General features: G+C 34.5%; 1 protein-coding gene across 1 annotated transcript; it reads left to right on the top strand.

Annotated features, from left to right (window-relative positions):
* Positions 1-316: 316 nt before the first annotated feature.
* On the top strand, positions 317-7,654 carry MANEA (mannosidase endo-alpha; the record flags this gene model as incomplete). The annotated part of the gene is made up of 4 exons (XM_084261473.1): positions 317-1,201; positions 3,746-3,855; positions 6,234-6,310; positions 7,018-7,654. The coding sequence occupies exons 1-4, from the start codon at positions 652-654 to the stop codon at positions 7,652-7,654; spliced, it is 1,374 nt and encodes a 457-aa protein (XP_084117599.1). The 5' UTR covers positions 317-651.
* Between the last annotated feature and the right edge of the window lie 10,573 nt (positions 7,655-18,227).

Here is an 18,227-nt window from a genome sequence, read left to right as displayed (position 1 = left end):
AAACAAATTTTAGATCTGTAAAGTTGCAAAGTATTGCTGTGTTGAGTTTTATTTGCCTAAGCATTTAGGCAATGTGTTGGTTAACAAAATGTAAAGTAGTTACACTGAGGGCACTAAATGGGTTAGTAAATGAAATCTGCATTATGAACATAAACTGGATTTCAGGTGCGTTCATTTTTTGTCCTTTACTTTTGTTTAGCCTTATTACTGTCCTTTCATGGCTTCTGCTTTTTTCTGTTCTTTGCTATTTCTGTCAGACTTGTCAACACGTGATAGTACTGAAATAATGTAACTAGGATTTTCTTTTAATGGGATTTATTTGGGTTAGGGAAACAATGAAATTCAAAGGTAAGATGGTTTATAAAATGTGTGATACCTTGGTGATAGAACCTTAGAGCCTGACGTGCATTCTCAAATGAAGAAATGTTTCTTTGTTGGGTTTTTTTTTCTTTTTTCCCTCCCCAGAAAGGGTCGTTAGGTACGCAGTCAGTGTATGTATCACATTTGTCTCCATGCTATTTCTGTTATGTAGAAACTTTATGAAGCATTTCATATTGTTGAATTAGGTAATAAGAGTTCTGACTGTAAAATATTTGTCTTTTGATCAGTTGTGGCCAAAATCCTTCTGTTTGGATTCTGAACTATGACATCATGGCAAGATTTCGCAGAAGAACATGCATCATTTTGTTGCTTTTTATTTTGTTTATTTGCTCCATAATGATGGCTTTGAAGACTCTGAGACCTGACAGAGCTGGCTTTGGGGATCCATTTGGACTTGGTTTGTTGCCTGAGCTTCAACAGCGGACAGTGATTTTGGACAGTAACAAGAATTCCCTAAATAGGGTTCAAGGAGATACTGTAACGCGTGTCAGTAATTTGCATGGTATCGCAGTCAATACTATGAAAGCATCTATGCCTCCTGTAAACAAGCTGGAAGAAGAGCTGTCTTCTCCTAATTATAACTTTCATATATTCTACTATAGTTGGTTTGGGAATCCACAGTTTGATGGTAAATATATTCACTGGAACCATCCGTTGTTGCCACATTGGGATCCGAAAATTGCCAACAACTATCCAAAGGGAAGGCATAATCCTCCTGAGGACATTGGGGCCAACTTTTATCCTGAACTAGGATCTTACAGTTCCAAAGACCCTTCTGTCATAGAAGCCCACATGAAACAAATGCGTTCAGCTGCAACTGGTAATGAATGTTAATGTTTCAACATGTTGTTCATTTATCCAGCCTTACATATGTGAATGAACACAACTGACCAGTTCATTTTTCTGTGTAATTCTGAAAATGTCTGAAACTGTTAAATGTCTTTGTTTTTCTGAGTGTTAATCCTCAGCTGAAACCTACATCTTAAAAGCTATGTCTGATGAGTGTAACAACACAGAAGCTTGTGTTTGTAATCCTGCAGGTGCATGTGTTTCATGACTTACTGTTAAGCACTGATAACATATAGAAAATACAGAAAAGATTATTAGACTGTATTGTCTGTGTACTTTTATTTTGGAGGTGAATCCTTCAGCTTTAAGAACAGGTTTCAGTAAATCATGTTAATATGGTTATAGAGCAGTCCATTCAAATAGGAGCATAACATCGGGGTTTTTTTCCAGTACAAATTGATGTTTCCTTTCTTAAAAAAGATGGACTCTATGTACACAAGAAGGTATTTGTGGTGTCATTCTTTGTTGAGCTTTACAGTCCTTTTTATGCTAATTTTTTAAAAATAAGTAATCATATAGCTTAATAGCATCTCTGCGTGTAGCTGGAAGAATATGACCAGATCTCATAGCATTATTTGGAGCACTGGTTACCTTGGATTTAATCTTTCATTAAGGTTTGATGTTATATTCCCACTAGTAGCATTTACTTATATAATGTTTACTTCTTGTTTATTGTTTTCTCTTCTTTTTTTTTTTTAATTTAAGCCAAAGCTGTGTTTTGTGCAAGGACTAATACAGACATAGGAAATTTCTCACCCTTTTCAGTTATATAACTGCATTAACAGGAATGCCAGCAACAGTGGGAAATCGTTTGCACAGAAATCACAGGTATTACTTGCAAGAAAGGACTTTTTTAGTTTTATCCAAAACAATATATTGCACCATAGTGTGATGAAAACAGAGAGGGCAGAGAAGGATGTTTCTCCTCATCTTAAATACAAATGACTAATAAAGCTGAACTGCTGGGAGAAAAGATGCAAAGTACTAGGAAAAACAGCTTGCAAAATAGGGTTTTTTTTTAGTAATTTATGTTGGTTTTCCTTTTAAAAACCATCACTGTCAAGTTTCAGGCTTCCTGCAACAAATACTTTGTAACAACTCTGATACTTGTGAAAAGTGATTTTTTTTTTCTTCTGCTCCTGTTACGATTTATAGATTTAAGTACACTTGAATTTCTTTTCTTCCACCCAGATTTGACAAACACAAATCATCAAATTTTTACTGTAGGTTATTTCTTCAAATGTTACATCTTTTTAAATAAGACTTATACTTTTTTCATGTTTTGGTATACTGAGAGGTTGACTGTTAACAGTTTCTTCTTTTTGTCTCTTAGCCACTGTCTAATCCATGACTGTATTTTATATTATCTCAAATAATACTTTTTCTTCTAGCCTTTTTAAAGGCTTTTTCAAGGATCTTACAAAAGGACAAAAATGTAAGTAGCTTGTCCAGCCAATGTTGTGTAATGATCAAAGGCATATAAGAGATTGGCGCAGCAAGAGTCTCAGACAGTGCTTCCTTGTATTCTTGTATTTTGCAATGTTTTCCTTATTTATTTATTTCCTGATTTTTAGCAGATTAATGGGATAATCTTATTCCTCTGCTTACTGAAACATATTTACTTGTACCAGTCTGCCATTGTACTAGTCCAATTTGAAGTTCTCCATTTGTCTTGAATGACTACTGTGGTTTAAGACATAATTATACTACTGGTTTTAGCATCAAGCCCATCCTCTAGTGAGATATAACTTCTTTTGTAATCACAGGGGAAGAAAATGTTAAATAGCCTTTCTCAGAGAAAGACGAATGCAAATGTGAATTTAGGTTCTTTGAACGATTCTGTCTTATGAAGTTTTCCTCATTTCCTAATTGTATAGAAGAGGGTATTGACAAATGTTGTGTACAAGAAACATTGAGTGTGGTCTGAGTTTGTTGGTGTTCTACTTGCCTTTGCAGCTTACTCATTTGAATTTTGTTCTTTTCTTTTGTATGAAATAAGAGATGGGATGATAAAATGCAGTAAAATACTGCATCTTTTTTCTTGTCCTTGAGCAGACTATATCTTATGACAGTCTATTATTTGCGATTGTCTTTTTAATTAAATGTGGAGAGAGTATGTTGAGGGTAGTTAAACTAACGTGCATAGCCCTCATCTCTAGTGTTCTCTAACCCTATGTATCTTGAATGTACTCTAGTGTAGCTATATTCCCTTGGTTGGCACTGTTCTCGTCTTGGTACATCCTGGAAGCTAGGATGCTGGGCTGAATAGTGTTAGGCTTGGGACACTGAGGACAGATTTGTTCCCTTGACAAATGATCTTACCACTGTTTTTGTTGTAAACAAAGAGAAAAGTTAAAATCGTGCCGAGAATACTGAGATTTTGTTACTGGTTAGAAAGTAATTTGATCTCCTCATTTGTATTTTGATTTCACAAGAAAAAAAAATTAACTCATGACAATGTTACAACATAAATGTTTTTGTACATTTTTTTAAAACTTAAGTTTTGTGTTTCCAGGTGTAATAGTGCTTTCATGGTACCCACCAGGTATGGCTGATGAAAATGGAGAACCAACTGATGATTTAGTGCCTGTTATTTTGGATTACGCACACAAATATAATCTAAAGGTAAAGTATTTCTAAGATGAATGAAATAGGACTACTTAGGAAAGTAAACCTTGGTAAGAGTTTATTGCATTTGACTCATGGTATATAGAGCAGTGAGGTTTATCATGTAATGATGGCTTCTGTTTCTGTCTCCTTTTACACTCCACTTTTGGTTCAGAGAAGCTGGTATAAGTGCCCTTTGAATTACGCTGAATTTTGAGACTACCTAGGGAATATCGCCTTATAACTTGAATGTCATAATCTGCCTTTTTTCTGTTTTGGTTCACATCTAAAGCTTACAGAATCTAAGGTATGGTGTTGTGGATGTTTGGGTTTTTTTTCCTTTTTAGGAAAAATATTAGTATGTTGTTGTCAAATGAGTCTTAGGAGTTGAGAGGAGTATCACGTATTTCAAAATATTAGGGATTAGGTCTATAAACTGAAGAACTTGGAGAAAAAAGAAAGACTAACCTTGTTCTTTGGAATACCGCATAACTTACTGCATTATAGAGATCAGCAGCAAGCATCTATTAGTAATAAAGAAGGATTTAGAAATTCTAGTTGGACAGAATAGCTTTATTGTAGAAGGTATCAGGAACACTTGCCTTGGACAGTGAGGTGCTGCTGTGACTTTAGGTTACTCCAAGGCATGACAGGTTAAAAGTGCTAAATTATCAGCTTTCTGAAATAGATGAAACATCAGATCAGTTAAAGGTTAAATGGATTGAATAGTAGAATCTCTAATTGTCATTTAATTTTATTTATTAATGGAGTAAAACTTTAATTGTTCCGTGGAATAAAGAAAACTTACATTGCCTTTTAGTCTTGCAGAGTAATAAATTTGAGTTTTTAAATTATCTAAGTAGTGATACATGTTTAATCTCTTGAGGGTGTTGTCTATACTGGGTACTAAAAATAGAGCCTTTTCATCTGCTCTGGTTTTCGTTGGTCGTGCAAGTTACAGATTCTCAGAGAAACCTCCTGTCACTAGTAGGAACTGTTGCTTCTTTGACAAACAGGAGGAAAGCTGGATGCAAGTCAGATGTGGAATTAATTTTGAAACTGTTAAAAAATGTTGTGTGAGTTGTATTGTGTGACATCAGTTGCACATATGTACTAGTAAATTAATAAAAAGAAAAAGTATTATTCTTTCCCCAAATTTTTAGATCATCTGGTGGAGCTTATACTAGTTTAAAAGAACTTGTTAACACTCAAGTCTCTTACAGGAGCCAAGGCAAAATAAAATAAGCTATCGAGGAAAATGCATATAGTAGTATGGTAATCACTGGAATATGTGTGGTACTCCTAATTTCTTTGAATTCTTATTGGAATACAGATACTAAGTATGATTACTACTAGGAAATTCTGTCTTCACTGTAATGTTTTTAAACATTCTTACGCTCATAAGCTATTGCAGCTAAGTGTTAGGAATGTAGACCAAAGCCAGCATATGCTAAATATAAGTCATCTAAAAGCTGTGTACTTTCTATTTGCCTGGTTTTGATAGTTGGAAATGAAATACAAAATTATAGTACTCTTCAGGATACCCTGTTACTCTACCATTGTATTTTTCTATAGTTTGTATCTAATAGAGATAAATATTGGCTCTGCAATGGAAATTTGCTACTCTAGCAGAGTTGTTGAAAACTTAATTAAATGCACTGTGCTCTAAAATTGCTTCTGAAAAACTGTTTGCTTTGATTAATGTAATATAATCTTCCATTTACATGTATATTTGGAAACAATGGCATTTTTACATTCAAATGACTTCACGTACGTAGGTTAAATAATTCCATTAGCTCCAAGCTTGAAATTTAGAGCAGTAGCAATACATTTTATTAGATTTAGTTGAGAGAGTTTATTGTTGTTGATAAATCTATAAAATCTTAATTTAAAGTTTTCATATCCCATATCTTAAAATCTATTTTGACACTGAAAGCTCTTCTTGAAGAATTATCTATAACACATTTAATACATTCTTTACTAATATACTAAAAATGTTTCATTGGTTAATAAGTTCTCTGATGTTCAAATGGCTGTTTTTATTTCAGTTATTACTTTATGTTGTAGGTGTCTAAGTTTTCTGAAGCTTGTTTACTACTTACTAGTTGGGCGGGGAGGGGGACAGGAGCAGAGGGAAAGCAGTGTTTTGTTTTAATGTAAAAACGCTAAATATTTACTCTATTACTGAACTTAGTTGGATCTGAAGCCTCTAATTTTAGCAGTGCAGGAGTTGAATTAAGATTGTATTATTTTTAAAATAGGCTAACAAACATCTTCCTTTTGTAAGGAAGAATTATATTTAATATGACTGGTACTTGCTTCACATAATATGTGGTGCCTGTGTATTCAATGGTATCTTACATTTGTGTTGCTCTTACTATACTTTCATCTTCCAGGTCACTTTTCATATTGAACCCTACAAAGATAGAGATGATCGCAGTATGTACCACAATGTCAAATACATCATTGACAAGTGAGTGCTTTCACAGTGGTGTTCTTTGGGGTTTCTTACATGCTGGTATGAGAGACTTCTGCATGTTATCTAAATCTTGGAAGCAGATTTTATCTTTGATTAAAAACGTGCACTGAGACTGAAGAAAACTATAATTAACTTTGTTGATTTCGGTGGTATAAAAATCAAAGTCTTTTTCAAGTATCATAGCATGAATTGTACATAGATACTCAAATGTAAATTGCCTTCAGCATTCATTAGTATCACAAGCCATGATTAAAGCATGCTTCAGATTAAAGTACTAGCTACATGATACTTAAATTAAGCATACATTTTTATAGTGAAAAACTAGCAGCTAAGGTTTTAATGTGTTGACCTCTAATGATTTTAATTCAGCCTGACAAAGTCTGTATAGCTACTAGCTGTGCTGCTTAGACTGTGTTACTTCGTGCTGAATTAGAGAATTGCCTTCACACTGAATTGTAGACAAAACTAATACCTCTGGTGGAGCTTGACACTAAGTTACTAATTTGTAGTAACGTGAAGGTTCTTTGCAGATTCAGGATTCACCGAGCACTAGATTGAGAATGGATATGGGTTGCTGTGTTTTTAAGTGCATGGCACTGTCTTTTTAAAATTAGTTTTTAGGAAAAGTGTTCAGCTCAGATTGTAAAACAGTATTTTCCAAATCAGAAATTTTATTCTAATGATACTTGTTTGCTTTATAGATACGGAAGCCATCCAGCCTTTTACAGGCATAAGACCAGCACAGGCAGATTTCTTCCCATGTTTTACGTTTATGATTCTTACGTGACAATTCCTGAAATATGGGCAAATCTGTTAACTACTTCTGGATCACAGACTATTCGAAATACTCCATATGATGCATTATTCATTGCACTTCTTGTAGAAGAAAGACATAAGCATGACATTCACAGAAGTGGCTTTGATGGAATGTACACATACTTTGCCACCAATGGCTTCTCCTATGGCTCATCTCATCATAACTGGGCAAGTTTAAAAGCCTTTTGTGATAGTAACAACTTAATGTTTATTCCGAGTGTGGGACCAGGGTATATTGATACCAGTATCCGACCATGGAACAACCACAACACCCGTAATCGTGTCAATGGGAAGTACTATGAGACTGCCTTCAGTGCAGCCCTTCTGGTGCGACCAGAAATTATTTCTATCACATCTTTTAATGAATGGCATGAGGGAACTCAGATTGAAAAAGCTGTCCCCAAACGGACTGGACAGGTGGTTTACCTTGATTATAAGCCCCATAAACCAAATGTTTACCTGGAGCTTACTCAGAAGTGGTCTGAGAAATACAGAAAAGAACAGGAACAGTGGCTTATGTAAGCTGTTGCTGCTGCAGTCATTTCCTAATGCATCGAATACATTGAGAAAGAAATTGAGAGCTGAAAAAGCTGTTATTAAATGTCTGTATTATAGATATGTTCAAGTTATTATCTCTTGGAATGTATATGCACTACTACTGAATTTGAATTTCGAAAAGGAAAAAGATGATGAGAATTCTGGCATTTCTGTCTTAGGGGCTATTGTACTTCAAGTACATTCAGGGAAAACACTGTTTGGTTGGTTGGTTGTGGGTTGTTTTGGTTTTTTTAAACTTTGTAAGTTGCATGCTGACCTCCTGGAACATCTGCATGGGGTAACTACATGACCAAATAGAACATCGCTATACTTACATCTTTTATTCCGGTTGTTGTGATTCTAATCAAAGTGATGCTGTGATCTCAAATTTTTCTCCTGATAGCTTCTTGCAGGATGCATGTTTGTAGTGGGTGGAATAATCAACATCTACTGTTTTTAATGCTTTGCACACAGGGAGTTTTTGATGTATGGACTAGCTTATGATAAAGACACTGAAGGGGTATGTATGGTGTAACACTCATGGGTATTGGTTTTGGGTGTTTTTTTTTTGTTTTGTTTTTTTTTTTTTAAAGTATTTGAAAGATTAAATTCCAAAGATCAGTGGAAGATTTCCAGTCTGCTTCCATTTATTCTGTTTGGTACATAGTGCAGACTTTTCAGATTACTGGATAGTAATCAGTAACATAGGGGTTTTTTCTATGTTACTTGGAATTAAAAAAAATATAATTTTGAAATGGAGAGTGAATAAGTATTTTTTTTTTGAAGGGTGAAAGCCCCTAAATATGCAAAAAGCATACTAAAACTTCCATTGTTATATTTTCTTCTAATTGTCTGCAGGGACAGGTCTAGTGTGGGTTTTTTTAAAAAATGTTTTTATAGCTAATAGCTTACTAGTTCTGCAATACCCATTAATTTACTTTGAAATCCAAGATTTCTGGTTTTCATTTAGTTCATCTGGCTGTTCCAAGATTCAAGATAGCAGATACTAAAATCTTGTTACCATTCAGATAAGCTCCCATCTAGCAACTGCTTTTAATGATGTGATGTGACCACAAACGATTACTTTCAGACCCAAGAATCTCACCTTTCCAATGCTGTGATTATTAACTTTTTTTCTTACTGAAGCTTGAAGGGATCAAGTCATGCTGATATGTCTTCTCAGCAACTTTTTTTTTTTGGCATTTTCATACAACTTCATAGAAGAGCCCTGAATTTGTTTTAAAGTAGAAATTGCAATATTTTATTTATTTGCAGTAAGTGTTTAATCTGTAGCAGAGTCACTTTTTTTCAGTTTCTGGGGTTTTTTTTGTTTGTTTTTTTATTTATGTACAAGGTGCTGATCCTGTGGTTTCATTCATATGCTGGAACTGTTGTGAGCACTAGAATTCCATTGATTTCAGCAGATCCCATGGAAATTACGCTTTGTTCTCAAAGTAATCTGTCCATGAGGTTGTAAGGTGAATGTCAGGATGCTTGGTTCAAAAAAAAGAAAACAAACCAAAAAAAGAAAGCACCATGTTTTTGGTTTTGTTTTTTTTCCAGAACCCTTTGTCATTCCAAATAAACATAAACCAGTTACTACTAGTATTTTCTAAAATCTTTCTGGTATGAAAAAGGTTTGTTTATGTATCTTTCACTTATTCACTGTTAAATTCTCTTGTCATTTGTCTGCAGTTTTTCAAGAGATGAGGTGTCATGTAATGCCCTTCAGCTACTTGAAAAGAATGCAGAAATTGGGTGACAGAGATACAACCTGGCATGTTGAAGTGTGCCTCTAGAGTTACTGGAGTCTTATTAATAGCTGTTCATAATTGTTTGTGTTTTCCTACTGCATTTCTGCAAATTCTAAAGTGTTTCTGAAACAAATGTTTACTAATGCTTATTTTGTTTTACTTTTGCTCAAGTGGATAAACTGAAGTAGATGTAGGTATGACCACAGTCATAAAATCATATCTCAGGCATACGACTCACTTGCTAGAGGTTTACCACTTCCAAATTAACCACTCACTCCCTTTACTAAGGAATCTGTAAGTCCCTTGAATGATTACACATAACTTGCTTTTATGATTTGTTGTATGTTTATGCTTTTACAGCCCAAAGAGTCCATATACTTACTTTAAGTGTGAGGGATTGATAAAATTTTTGTGTGTCCATATTGCATATGTTGTTAAGAACGCTTCTGAAATCAAACCTTTTGAAAGGACAAGGCTTTGTTTGCCCCTTGCTTAAACAGTTGTCATACACTGGTCTTTTGTCGCTGTAGTTGTCTGCTCTGTTTACTAGTCTTAACCTTGCACTGGGCTTTCAGCTCCTCACTTTCTCCTAGGGGCAGTTTATTTTCTCCATGCCTATAAAAGTTGCTACATTTGTTGCTATTCATAGAAACATTTGAAAGCTGATGTAGCCTACTGTACAACTGAGGTGATCTATCTTTGTTTAAATCATAATTTGTAGTAACGGTGTAATGGATCTTCATGACTCAGAAATCATTCTGTAATTGCAGTAAGGGTATCATTTAGCCCTTGCCACGAAGTGGTGTGGGTCATGACACACTGATGTCTAATGGGATCTTCAGAAGAATTTACAGAATTCCTGTAGAAATTAATTAAAACTAAGTGCCTAGAAATCCATTGCCCCTGAGCACTTCTTGTATTGTTGTGTGTTTGTTGTGTTTTAAAATGTAAATATGTAACCCAGTGAAATACTGCAGAGTTTTTAGTTTTATTTGATAATCCTAAGGACAGTTGATGGAATAGCAGCTAATTCCCTGCCTAGTACTTTCTCTGCACTTAAAGCAAGCATTAATGTTTCTTCTGTTATAGTGAATGGATAGTTTTGCTGATGGTCCACTGCTGCAGTCATAGTAACTTTAGGAAATTTGTGTAAAAATAGGTCTGTGGAAAAGGATTTGTACAGTTGCAAAGAAATAAGATTGCTACAAGTGCACTGTTACTGGGGTGAGAGATGGAAAAGGTCAATATATTTAGGTGATTGCTCCAAGCTTTACAGTTACAGCTAAAAAAAACCCCCAGACCTCCCATGTGTGACCAAAATTGGGATGGAGGGAAGAATATTCATTACAAATTTCAGATCAGACATAAAATTTAAGGAGTATCCAAAATGCTATTTCACTTTGCCCTCACACTGCTACTATTTCTTGATTATTTGAAAAAAAAAAGATTGAAACTATTACTTTTAATATTTTTTACATTCATTAGTTGCATTTGACTCATCTTGTAGTATGTTACAGCTCGAAGTGATATACTACATTTGCTGGCAAGAAATACTATGGGAAGTTTTAGTAGAGATCATGCCGTGCTGTGCCTCTACAAATATAGAAATACCTGAAGTCATTGGTCACATACTACTGCCTGAGTATCCCCAGAAGGAATATGGTTTCTGAGACTAGTAGCAAGTCTTTGTGGTAGAAGACATCTACTTCTTAAAAAGAAAAATCTGTAGTTTCATTTCTACTTATGTCAGCTGTGGTCATGTAAATTTCTTTACTTCTGTAAGCTATCTCAGAACTGAAGCTTAATATGTCTTCTCTGAAATAAGAATTTATATTAAATCCTGTATAGTAGCACATGCTTCTCAGATCTATAAACTTGTACTGCACTTTGAGGGAAAGAACACATGCAGATTCTGTCACTCTTTCAGAAGCAAGCTGTAGATTACCTGTGTGCAATTTCTGTACTGATGTTCATAATGTTTGTCTTATGCCTTTTTTTTGAGGTGCTAATGATTTGTCTCCTACAAGGTTGCTGAAGCAGAAGGTGACTCGTTTCTATTATGAAACTTGATAAGTACTCTGCATAGTTTGAATTAACACATTTAACACAACTCTTGGGTTCTCCTGAAAACCTTTCACGGGAGTGTTTTCAGCACTGTTGGTAGTGGGAGAACCTATCTGGGCACATGGAGAAGGACGTACTGTAATTTAGGGCACTTTTTTTCCCCTGTGAATCTTGTGTACCTAAAAAGAGGAAATAAAATGTTTACAGGCAAATTATTTACCACTTATTGTAAGCTGAAAATTTTTCTCCCAGTCTTAAGGTATTTTACAAGTATTGGTCCTCATCCTTCTACTTGCTTAATACAGTATCAATATTTCATTCCTTATACTTTTGACTGACATGTTAAACATTGCATAAACTTCTAAAGTGATCATTTTTCTAAGACTTCATAGTTGTAATATTCAGTAAAGATAATATAGAAGATTATTTGCACTCCAGAAAAGCCTGATATGAATTTGATATTTTATAGGTATGGTTTTGTTGTGAATGGATAGTGTTATCTTTGTTGTGTATTGAACATCAATTAAAAAAAATACATTTCTTTCTTTTAATACCCTACCTGGCTGTGGCAGAGGTGCACTTGTGTAGAGGCATATATAAAAACAAGTATGTGTGTGTTATCTATTTATATATATTATATATGTGCATATAACTGAAGTCATTATTTTTAAAGTACTACATCGTATTAAAATTATGGGCTGGATTCTGCTACTTTTCAGTAAGCAATGTTTTTAATTCCTTTTGATGTTTACAGAAATCGTAGTTGCTTATGTATGAACACTTTCATGAACAATAAATATATGCCCAAAAAGTGTGATTTAAATGAACCGTGTGATATTTTTTAACTATATGAGCTTAGAATGTGAATTTTTACTCTCCTATTACGATGTGTGTGTAGACTTTAATTAGAAAGTATTGAAAAGTATTTTTAAACAATACTCCTGAAGTTTTTAGACCTGTTTGTATTGCATGTTATTAACTCACTAAGTGAGCTCATTAGTGCATAGTGTTTTCAGGTGTCTGAGTCCTGCGTTCCTACTGTGTTTTCACAAAGTGAAACTGAATTCATGGTTTCTGCAAAGGTTTTGGAGGGGTGGCTGGGCAAATAATTAGTATCACAACAGAATGGTTTACAACTGAGTACTACAAAGGAGCCAAAGAAGTAGTTTTTACATTCTGGTAGTACGTTGTCCTGTTCAGGTTTACAAACTATAGAAATTGAGGGTTGGCATTTGACTTCAGTTTCATGAAAATGTGAAAATACTTTTCTGGTATCTGAAAAATGTCTTGGTATTCCCAGCAAACTAGCTACATTGGAAAGAAAGCAATTGAAGCTTGTTCACACACATAGTTAGTATTTTGTATTTCTGTACACAAACCAAAATGCTGAATCATTTGATCATTTCATATTTCCTTTGTGTATCACATTGCGAGTGACTCTTCCCTGTAGTTAAGGAAGAATATTTTGCTCCAATCTGCAAATGATTTTCTGAAAGTTTTCTGTCTCAGGAAATAGAAAAGGTAATCAGCACAGAGTGTACTTAAAATTTGAGTTTATATAGATACCTGTAATTAACACTTCTGTAGGGCACTGTGAAGTACTTCTGCAATCTAGTAGGTAAAGTATCTCCTAGGGAATTTGATGTCACTTCATGTGAATTTAGTAGAAAGAAGAAAGAGATAACAATGGAACAGTATTTATTGCCTCTTTTTGTTTATCTAGTCTGTTCATTTTCTGTACAGAATGTGGAATGTGTATTCAGTAACTTCTTTTTGTGAAAGATAAGGAAGAAAGTCTGTTACGTTTGTTCAGCTGGGCAGTGTAGATAGGGGGACCAATAATACAATAAAAAGCACCTATAGCTTTCATTTTAAAAAATTTAGTTTGGTCACATAAAAAATACTGTGAAAATAAGGGAATATCCAGAATTTTAATACAATAAAAAAATTTAAAATTTAACTCTTTCCCAGTTTACTGATAGTTCTGGAGTAAAAAATAGTTTGAGCCTATCGTAGTGGTTTCCGTATTTACAAATAAAAAGGTGCAGGCTGCTAAGAAGGAGTCAAGAAAAGAAGATACTTACATTACCATATACAGTGTGTTGATCTTACTGAATGTGATGAGATTCTATATATTCCATTATTTCTGCTATTCAAGGCTGGCTTAGCACATTGAAAAATGGGGACTTTCAAAAAATGAATTCTGATGTTAGAATACATATATGCAAATATATGCATACACAATTGTGTTTTCCATTTCTGTGTGGAAAAAAAATATAACTGCCTTTGTGTGATAGAGGAAATCTAGTGGCATTTGAAGTAGCTCCCAGATCTGTGCCTGTCAGCGTCTGCAGAGTGATCCAGAATAGCACACTCCTTGATCCTAGCAGTTAAGCAGTGTGGATAGTCAAAAGTAATCAGTATTCATGTTCACTTCCTACAATATTTTATCTAGAAGTAAGGGCATAAATTTGCTGAACTCTTCATAATTAGAGAATTTTTACACTGATTAAATGGAACTGGTTTCAACATTGATTATAATGTAGCAGAAGTACACACTGCCTAAAAAAATCCATATTGGAGAAAGTTATTTTATTAGATAATGTTGATATCTGCTATTGCATTCAGAGCTGATTTGTCACTTTCAGAAGTTTTTGGTTTTAAATTGCATCACATTTCTACTTAAAATATATGAAAGACGTTTTTATTTAGTTAGTTGTTTTTAAAAACTTTGAGGAGGTGTCTAGAGTGAGCGCAGTAATAGGTGGTGTGTGTTGGGTTGTATTTTTTTCTTTTTCTTTTTTAATACATTGAAATGAGGACTATGCATTTGAGAGCAGGACCTGGCCTTCAGATTTGGTTTTATAACTTGAAGTCATTGCTATGGAAACACAGCACGATCTCTCAAGACTGATTTCTCAAACCGCACTGTGATTCAACAAATAAAGAACAAACCAGAACTCCATTGGGTTTTCAAATACAAGTGAAAAATTAGGCTGGCACTTTGTGGTGACTTTAATGGAAGTTTCTTGGAAAATTCTTGTGTACTGTGGTAGAGAATAATCTTGTCATAAAGCTAAAATTGCCTGCACATTAAGATCAAGTAGCCAGTTAAAGTTTAGGTATGAATTTATATATTTTGCAGCAATATATTTCATGTCATTACCACTAATCAAAATAATTTGATAACAGTGTGTATTTTTAAGACAAATACATTGGCTCAAAAGAAGTCAGAAACCTCCGAAAGCAGTGTTAATCCATTAGTAGCAATACTGAGATTTTTTTCAAGGGGGAAAGTAGTTGGCCATTCTGTGAGAAGCTCAGCAGTCCTCACATTGCCTCATCTATAATTCTTGGTGAGTACACAAACTTTATTCCAGATGACTGAGTGAAGGATCTACTTTCAAAAAATACATTCTGAAAGCACAAATGGAAATGAGCATTAGTCATACTGTTAGCATACGAAAAGTACATCTGCTTTGCTATCTAGGTCCAGCCTTTGACAAGCTTCCTGATCTACTACTCACCCTTAGAATTTGTTGCATATATTGTACACTTTTTTTTAAATTAAAATGTTGCAGAACAAGCACAAAGCAAACAGTCTTGAATTTCTTTACAGTTGCATGACATTGGAAGTGATAAGGTGCATAGAAGTGAGGAAAACAGTTAAGAGATGTCAAAGTGATAAACTGTTTGGAGGTTATATACAGACAGCATAATGTATTCAGATTATTACACCAATCAGAAAAGATTTTTTAAGAGGCCTGGCAGAAACAGAATAAGTGTTAAAAACAAGATATATTTCAAATGAGAATTCTGTATAAATAATAAAAAGCGTAAAGAGCCTAAGTTCTGGCATTAGTGAGGGCAGGCAAAAAAAAATTGCGCCAAATGTGAAGGAAAACAATAATGAACCTTTTTCCCCCCAGTGAAAGTACATCAAACTAGGACAGGGAATATTAAGATTAAAAAGAAATACTTAAAAGATGGATATACTGCGGGTGTCATGAATACATATTTCTAAAACCAGTAAACAGAGTTGGTAGATCTGAGAGAACAGCAACAGAAGGAGCTTTCAAAGATGATGAGGATGTAGCAGAGAACTTAAAAGTGTGTTTTGTAACCACGGTTATTGTAAAAAAGGTTAGAGAGATTTTTTTGTGTTGAATCCAGATCTCATTGCTGATTAGTCTGAAGAAATATCCTAGGCTGAGATATACAAGTTATTTTCTTTTTGAATTAATTGATAAATTCAACAGCAATAAATCAACCAGTCTCAATAGCACTCAGGAATCTTCAAACAACTCAAATATGAAATTGTTAATCTGCTAAAAGTAATGTATATTCTGTTACTTAGGTTAGAGGTAGTCACACAATTGAAAGGGGGTGAATGTGGTATAAATTTTAAAGAGACTTCTAGGACAGATGCTGGGAACCATAGACAATTTGGAATTCCATGCTGTAAAAAAAAAAAAAAAAAAAAACAAGCAATAATAGACCTTAAAGGGAGGTGTATCATGCAATGTCAATATGACTTTTCTAAAGCAAATTCACACACCACAAATCCATTACAGTTTTGGAAATGTAGTTGAAAATGTGGGCAAGGACAAAAAGCTTTCAAAACATATCAGATTAAGTAAGCAGAAGGAAGAGTCTTTGATAGATTAGTGTTGCAAGAGCTAAGAAAGCAGATGATAATGTTTAGTTTTCACAGCAGCAGGCAGGTACCAGTCAGGTGCCAGAGAAACCTACATTGGCATTTGTGCTACTCAAAGTCATTTTACAAACATATGTATATTTTCTAGTGATACACATTTTTTTGAAGATAGTAAGAATTTAAAACCTAATTATGTAATACAAATTGGGTGATAAAATGTCAGCTGGAAAAACAGTGCTGATGGATGTGTAACAGTGAATACTTGCACAAAGCTGTACTAGGTGATAGTGGTCTCTTAAAATAGAGATTTGGCTGTCCTTTTGTCTGCATCTGGAAAAAGTTAAGCTAAGTGACAGTTAACAGCAAATACATGAGGAAAGAATTACCATTACACAAATCTGCATTGTGCTTGTGTCTGGAATACTTGGTATCCCTTTTGGGGGGAAGGTGGGAAATAATGGAAAAGATACATGGAAGGATTACAAAAAGAGTTTCCAACTGAGGAAGAAGTACATAGAAAATCTTCAAGGAAAATAATTCTTCAGAATACAGTGATGGATTGGAATCATTGAATGCAATGAAGAAAGTAAATGAATAATTTTCTGTTCCTTTTAACAGAAGAATAGAATAATTTTAGATAGACCATTTAAATGTAAGTATTTTCTTCATTTAACATTCTTAACTTACCAAAGTAACTGCTACAGGTTATAGTAAAAATCAAATGGGGGAGGTGCGAATTCTCGTAACATTGATCAGACTTCTGTGTGGTCTGAGTGCAACTCTTGCCTCAAGAAGTCTCTAAAGAACTGATCGTCAGAAGGCAAGAGAAAGCATTTAGGGAAGGAAATACAAATTCTGTTTCATACACTGCTTTAGGTATTTTGTGGTAGATATTGTCTCTATTGCTTTCTGTTTGGAAAGAAAAAATGCCCTAAGCTGGTTCTCAAATTAAGAGGGATATTCAATTGGAAGTAGAAAAAAGAGGAGGTGGCAAGAAACTTTATGATTTGGTGTCAACTACATGTTTTGTTTGTGTGAGGTTGAATGTTGCTGCCTTGAAACTGTGGAACATTGTAAGAATATCGTGCATGCTATGCTGAACCAGAGCCATTTGTTCTAGACAATATCAAAGGACTGTGGTGTTTCGATTTGTCTGCTGGGAAAAATAAGCCCTGGAGTGGTTAGAAATAGACCCTCTGTATTGCAGGAAAATTCAGCCTATCCCTCCCTAGCTTCTTCAACCTGGTGCTGTAGATGTTCAGTTTGATTGCAGCAAGTGTAAGAGCTTAGCAAAGAGACTCTGCGGCATTAGGGGGCCTTTGAATATGGATTATGGAGGTAAAGAGGAGGACAACTACAGCATTAACCATAAGACCTCCAGGGGATCTAGCACAGGCTGTAATTTGATAAAGTCAGAATGTAATTTTCTGTATAAACCCCCAAATTTATCTTCTGATCAGCAGTGGGGAGCTTTCTACAAGTTAATGATTGTTTTTCCCTTGTGGACCCATTTATGTTTATACATTGAATTTCATCTGCAATTTTATTTCCTTATAAAGTTAAGTCTCATAAAGTCTTTTTGCAGAATTCATGCAGTTCTGCAAATTGGCCTGTGACTGAAGAATAAAACTTTTCAGAAATCTTTGGACTGATGACTGCTAGTTACCACTTGTGACAAAGCTTGGTAAGTGACTATGGAATCACTTCTAGGGTATTTTCCTGTAAAATAAACCATACGGCTCAAACCATCTTCAGCTGCATCCAAGGTGAGAAAATGGATTAAATTAGTTCAGTGTGGGTGGAAGTACGATGGGTCTCCATGCAAACACAGCTTTACAGGAGTGATGTGAGACTGCTCACATGAGATGAAGTAGCAAATTCTAAATGTGAGATGTGTTCAACCATAATTCTTACTCATCTAAAGACTTTTTGGACAAATCTACAAAAACAAATGATTAGGCTATGAAATTTATCAACTGCAGCTCAGATTTGGAAACTGTTTTCCTATGACACTGAAAATAGGAAACATTAAAAGCTGGCTAGTTGTATGAATGAAAATACTATATCTGGCATGTAAAATGCA

The sequence above is a fragment of the Gallinula chloropus genome, assembly GCF_964237585.1.
Source record: "Gallinula chloropus genome assembly, chromosome: 3".
Lineage (NCBI taxonomy): Eukaryota > Metazoa > Chordata > Aves > Gruiformes > Rallidae > Gallinula > Gallinula chloropus.
The sequence above is the reverse complement of the archived record's forward strand: the minus strand, read 5'-3'. Positions and strand labels throughout refer to the sequence as shown.